A 4,988-nucleotide genomic window follows, 5' to 3' on the forward strand; every position below is an offset into this window, starting at 1 on the left:
CTACCTCTTCCACGGGTTCCCTCAACTGTTAGGGTGTGGCACTTTTTCACGCAGCTATCCTCCTCCATTCTCACCACATGTCCATACCAGCGCAATCGTCTCTCTTGCACGCCACAACTGATGCTTCTAATGTTCAGCTTTTCTCTCAAGATACTTACACTCTGACGGGTATTCACATTGACATTACACATCCAACGGAGCATACTGGCTTCATTCCTTGCGAGCTTACGTATGTCCTCAGCAGTTACAGCCCATGTTTCACTGCCATGTAGCATGGTTGTTCGTACGCATGCGTCATACAGTCTGCCTTTTACTCTGAGTGAGAGTCCCTTTGCCTTTTACTCTGAGTGAGAGTCCCTTTGCCTTTTACTCTCATTCTGTAAAGTGGTTGGTTTTAAGGGGATCCAGCTGTAAAAATCCATACCAAAGCAGACAGTGGAGGTTGGTGCAGTCCTCTCCCTTACCACTTCCTGTCAAACCATTCAACACATGCCAGCATGGAAGATGAGTGTTAAATGATGATTGTATGTGTGTGTGTGCGCACGCGTGCGCATGCTCCCCTGTTCCTGTGTATGCATGTTTGTCTCTTTGTCTTGATATCATGATTGTTGTAAATAAATGTCATCCATTTCCAATATTCTGCAAAAAACGTGTCTGGATACAGAGAGATATTACCTTGCTTGGAAACATGTTAGGGTTGACAACAGACAGGACATAGAAAATCTGCCTCACTAAACTCTATCTGACTCATGCAGGCATGGAAGGTGGATATTATAACAATGATTATGATTCTTATAAAGAAAAATATTGAGGAGTTTGGTGTGGATAGGAACTAACTTTGGCACACATTATTTGAGATTAATAGAAAAGGCCCTGCCAAGGTCAGTCACCTTGTTCGGTTGGAGCAACCAAGAAAGGTTTTCTTGTTAACTGCATGAACATGACAGTGAGACTGTTGAAAAGGAGATACTTTTAAGGATAATTTCATAGATGACTCATTGGTAATTCCTGAAATGATTCTTATGAGAACTATACTCAAGATAAGATTAATACCACACTGCTTATGTGTAGATGGCTATAGTGGCTTACTTGTTTACTCTACCTCTACCTTCTTCCTCTCATAAAACTTAACAAATGTTTGCAGATTCCTCTAACATATAATGGTTTCAAATTTTTGGCACAAGGCCAGCAATTTTAGTTGCTTACATTGACTCCAGTTCTTGACTGCTACTTTGTCAACCCTGAATGAATGAAAGGCAAAATCGACCATGGTAGTATTTGAACTCAGTGTAAAAGAGCCAGAAGAAATATCTCTAAGCATTTTGTCCGACATGCTAATTATTCTGCCAACTCGCCACTCTTGTTCTCTAACATGTAACAGTATGGAAAAAAACTCACTATCCTAATATCCCAGAAGTACATGGGTTGAAGTGGTGAAGACTGACCTCAAGATGTTGAACTTTGTGAAAGAGATGACAGGGTACTGAGATGGATGACTGCATGCTGTGCTTGAGAAAACCCTTTCATCTCAGGAAAAACAAGGTTTTGTCAAGCCTTCCTCCACAACTCATTGTCTAACCCCCAGTCTTCCAGCAATCTTCTGTTGTACCCTATTTCTTCCCTTGACTTCACCTCCACTGAACTGTTATTCTCTGTATCCAACACATTCTCTATCTCTAATCATCTATCACACTATTCTCACCTCACCCATCTTTTCTGTTCTTCTATTTGCTCTTCCCTTCTGATTTCTCTTCTTCATTTCTTTTCTCTGACTGGTGACTTGCAAGCTGCAGAGCTATATTGGGCTCCAGTGTCATCTTTGGCATGGTTTCTATGGGTCGATGCCCTTCCTAATGCCATATACGTACACAGGCACTGGTGTGGCTAAAAAGTGGCTATCTTGGAATGGTGTAGTAATCATAAATGAGTGCCAGCATCATACAAGCAGTGTCAATCATTTCCAATATTCTGCAAAAAACATTTCTGGTTTTGGAGAAATATTATCTCGTTTGGAAACAAGGGTTGGCATTAGAAAGGGTATCCAGCTCTAGAAATCTGCCTCAATAAACTCCATCCAGCTCATGCAAGCATGGAAAAGTGAACATTAAAATGATGGTTTTTTTTTTTTTTTTTTTTCCCCAGATGTAAATTCTGTTGTTTTATGTGGTATTGAGGCACATGCTTGCATTCAACAAACAGTACTTGATCTTTTGGAGAAAGACTACCAAGTCCATGTCGTTGTGGATGCATGTTCCTCTCGTTCAATGGTTGATAGGTATGTACTCATTTTATCAATTCTGTTGTAGAAACTTTAAATGTGTGTTGGTGTCTTTTGTGAGGCTTTGAAGCTGACTACTTCATTAAGGTACCTATATTGGTTTCAAATTTTGGCACAAGGCCAGCAAGTTTAGAGGAGGGATTAAGTCAATTACATTGATCCCAGTGTTCCACTGGTACCTATTATTTTGTAGGCTCTGAAAGGGATGAAAGGCAAAGTCAGTCTTGGCAGAATTTTAACTCAGAACATAAAGACAAACAAAATGCTAAGCATTTTGCCTGGTGTGCTAACAATTCTGTCAGCTCGGTACCCTATTAAGTTACCTATATTGCAAATACTTTCTATGAACTAATATATTTTCACCAAACAGCTTCACACACATTAATTACATGATCATATTAATATAGTTGTCCCTATTGCATATATAGGACAATGATATGCAGTCTCTTTCTCAACCATTTGGCAATCAGTATTTCTCATGAATTAATATTATGTATTCAGTAGACCTTTTTTGTAATAGAACTCCTGCATTTTTCACCATGCAATATATACAAATTGTTTCACACTCTTGCAGTATACCTTGTGTATACTACTGTATTGTTTACATAAGAATTGAAATTTATTTTGTTTAGAAAGTTTGAGAGATAAATAAATCATGTTTATGGTGAAACTTGAAGTAGATAAAACCTTAAATATTATCTTTATCTACTTTGAGTTTCACCTTTAAAAAAGTTATACCATATTATTATATATTTTGTAATAATTGTTTACAATCTTATTTAACTGGTCTATTATTTATTTCACAATTTCTAATACATCTTATTTCAGAATATTGAAATTAGTGATGTTAACCACTAATTGGAGATAACTCAATTTACCAAGTAATTCACATTATCCATAATTACTATCTTTCTGGGAATCCATAGCATTTTAATTTTGCTAGCAAATAAGCATATGATATATATTGGTATATTATTGTCTTACTTTCAAATATGTTTGGGAGCTACATGCTATATTTACTCAACAGTAAGAAAGTTTCATACTAATATGTAAAGGAGAGCTGTGTGAAGAAGTGTCACTCCCTAACAGTGGAAGAGGGAGACTCAGGAAGACATGGGATGAGGTGGTGAAGCACGACCTTCAAACATTGGGCTTCACAGAGTCCATGACAAGAGACCGAGACCTCTGGAGATATGCTGTGATTGGGCAGACCTGACAAGTAAAGTGAGATCACAACCATAGCCTATACCAGTGTCATAATCTGCCCATTTAAAAAGTACCTTTGAATCGTTGGGCAACACGCCATGCTTGAGGAGACCTACTGAGTCAAGTAAAATGGAAATTGTAGTTGTGGCCGATGTTGGTGGCACGTAATAAACACCATTCATGTGTGAGTCGATGCCAGTGCCACCTGACAGGCTCCCCGTGCTGGTGGCACGTAAGAAGCACCATCTGAATGTGGTCGATACCAGCCCCACTGCCCCAACTGGCTCCTGTGCCAGTGGCACATAAAAAGCACCATATGAATATGGCCGATGCCAGTGCCGCCTTACTGGCTCCCATGCAGTGGCAGGTAAAAATCACCCAATACACTCTTGGAGTGGTTGGCATTAAGAAGGGCATCCAGCTGTAGAAACCTTGCAAGATCAGATTGAAGCCTGGTGCAGCCTCCAGGCTTGCTAGTCCCCAATCAAACCGTCCAACCCATGGAAAACGGATGTTAAACGATGATGATGATGATGATGATTACAAAGCTGCAGCATAATAAGTTGTGTAGTTTCAGCATTTAATCTTCTTTTTCCATGTGTTGTTTTATTACCACTTTACTGGAAATCAGAGACAATGTTCTAGCTATTCCAGCTATAACAGGAACATGGCATGACAGGATCAAACATTTTTGCTTTTGTTTTTTACATCTTGTTAATTTGTGAAATAGACTCCCTGATTTTTTACTTTGATGCAGGTTATTGCTTCAACAAATGTCTTGTTTATCATTTTAGGATGTATGCATTCAATCGCATTAAGGATGCAGGTGCTTTTTTGACTACGAGTGAAAGTGCATTGCTGTCTCTTTGTCAAGATGCAAAACACCCCAAATTTAAAGAAATTCAGCGTTTAATTACACATCCTGCTCCAGACAGTGGATTACTGCCAATGCAGCCATCTCATTTGTGAAACCAATTGAATTCTGGGATTGAAGCGACTACATTTTAATTTTTTGATACATCCTCCCTAATTCTGAAATTTATTTTTATTGATAGATATTCATGGAATGTTAGATACTTATGCCTTCTTTCACTATGAGATAAATCTGACAGTTCTATGTTTGGAAATTTACTTAATTGTTTTATTGACCTGTTAAAATCTGAAACCTTAATAAAAATTTATTATACTGACCTTGCCTTACCTGATTCTATGATAAACTTCTTGAAGTGAAGATTATTCTGATGCAGCAGGTTCTGCTCAAATGTTGTTGGTTGCAACTTTCAGATTGAGCACTTTTCTTTGCTAGTAACTAAATACTATGAAAAAGAGAAGAGCCATGCAAATATTTACATGTTCCCTGTGATTGTTGATGGAGGTATATTTTTTGAAGGTGGAAAGCTATGCCAATGAGAAGAGGGAAAGTGCTCATAGCCATTACAGGCTTTTCTTGAGTGGTGAGACTGATGCAGTTGAACTTGAGTTCAAGGGAAAGAATTCTGGAAGA

The 4,988-nt window shown here is 38.4% G+C and overlaps 1 protein-coding gene across 1 annotated transcript in view; it reads left to right on the top strand.

Moving 5' to 3' along the window:
* The window catches only part of LOC106875798 (isochorismatase domain-containing protein 2), an 11,744-nt gene extending 7,070 nt beyond the window's left edge, over positions 1-4,674 (top strand). The window contains exons 3-4 of the mRNA XM_014924066.2: positions 2,143-2,275; positions 4,279-4,674. Of these exons, the coding sequence (XP_014779552.1) occupies positions 2,143-2,275; positions 4,279-4,453 (308 nt within the window). The 3' untranslated portion in view covers positions 4,454-4,674. The remainder of the gene's footprint in view (positions 1-2,142; positions 2,276-4,278) is intronic.
* The last annotated feature ends 314 nt before the right edge of the window (positions 4,675-4,988 follow it).

The sequence above is a fragment of the Octopus bimaculoides genome, chromosome 5, assembly GCF_001194135.2.
Source record: "Octopus bimaculoides isolate UCB-OBI-ISO-001 chromosome 5, ASM119413v2, whole genome shotgun sequence".
Classification (NCBI taxonomy): domain Eukaryota; kingdom Metazoa; phylum Mollusca; class Cephalopoda; order Octopoda; family Octopodidae; genus Octopus; species Octopus bimaculoides.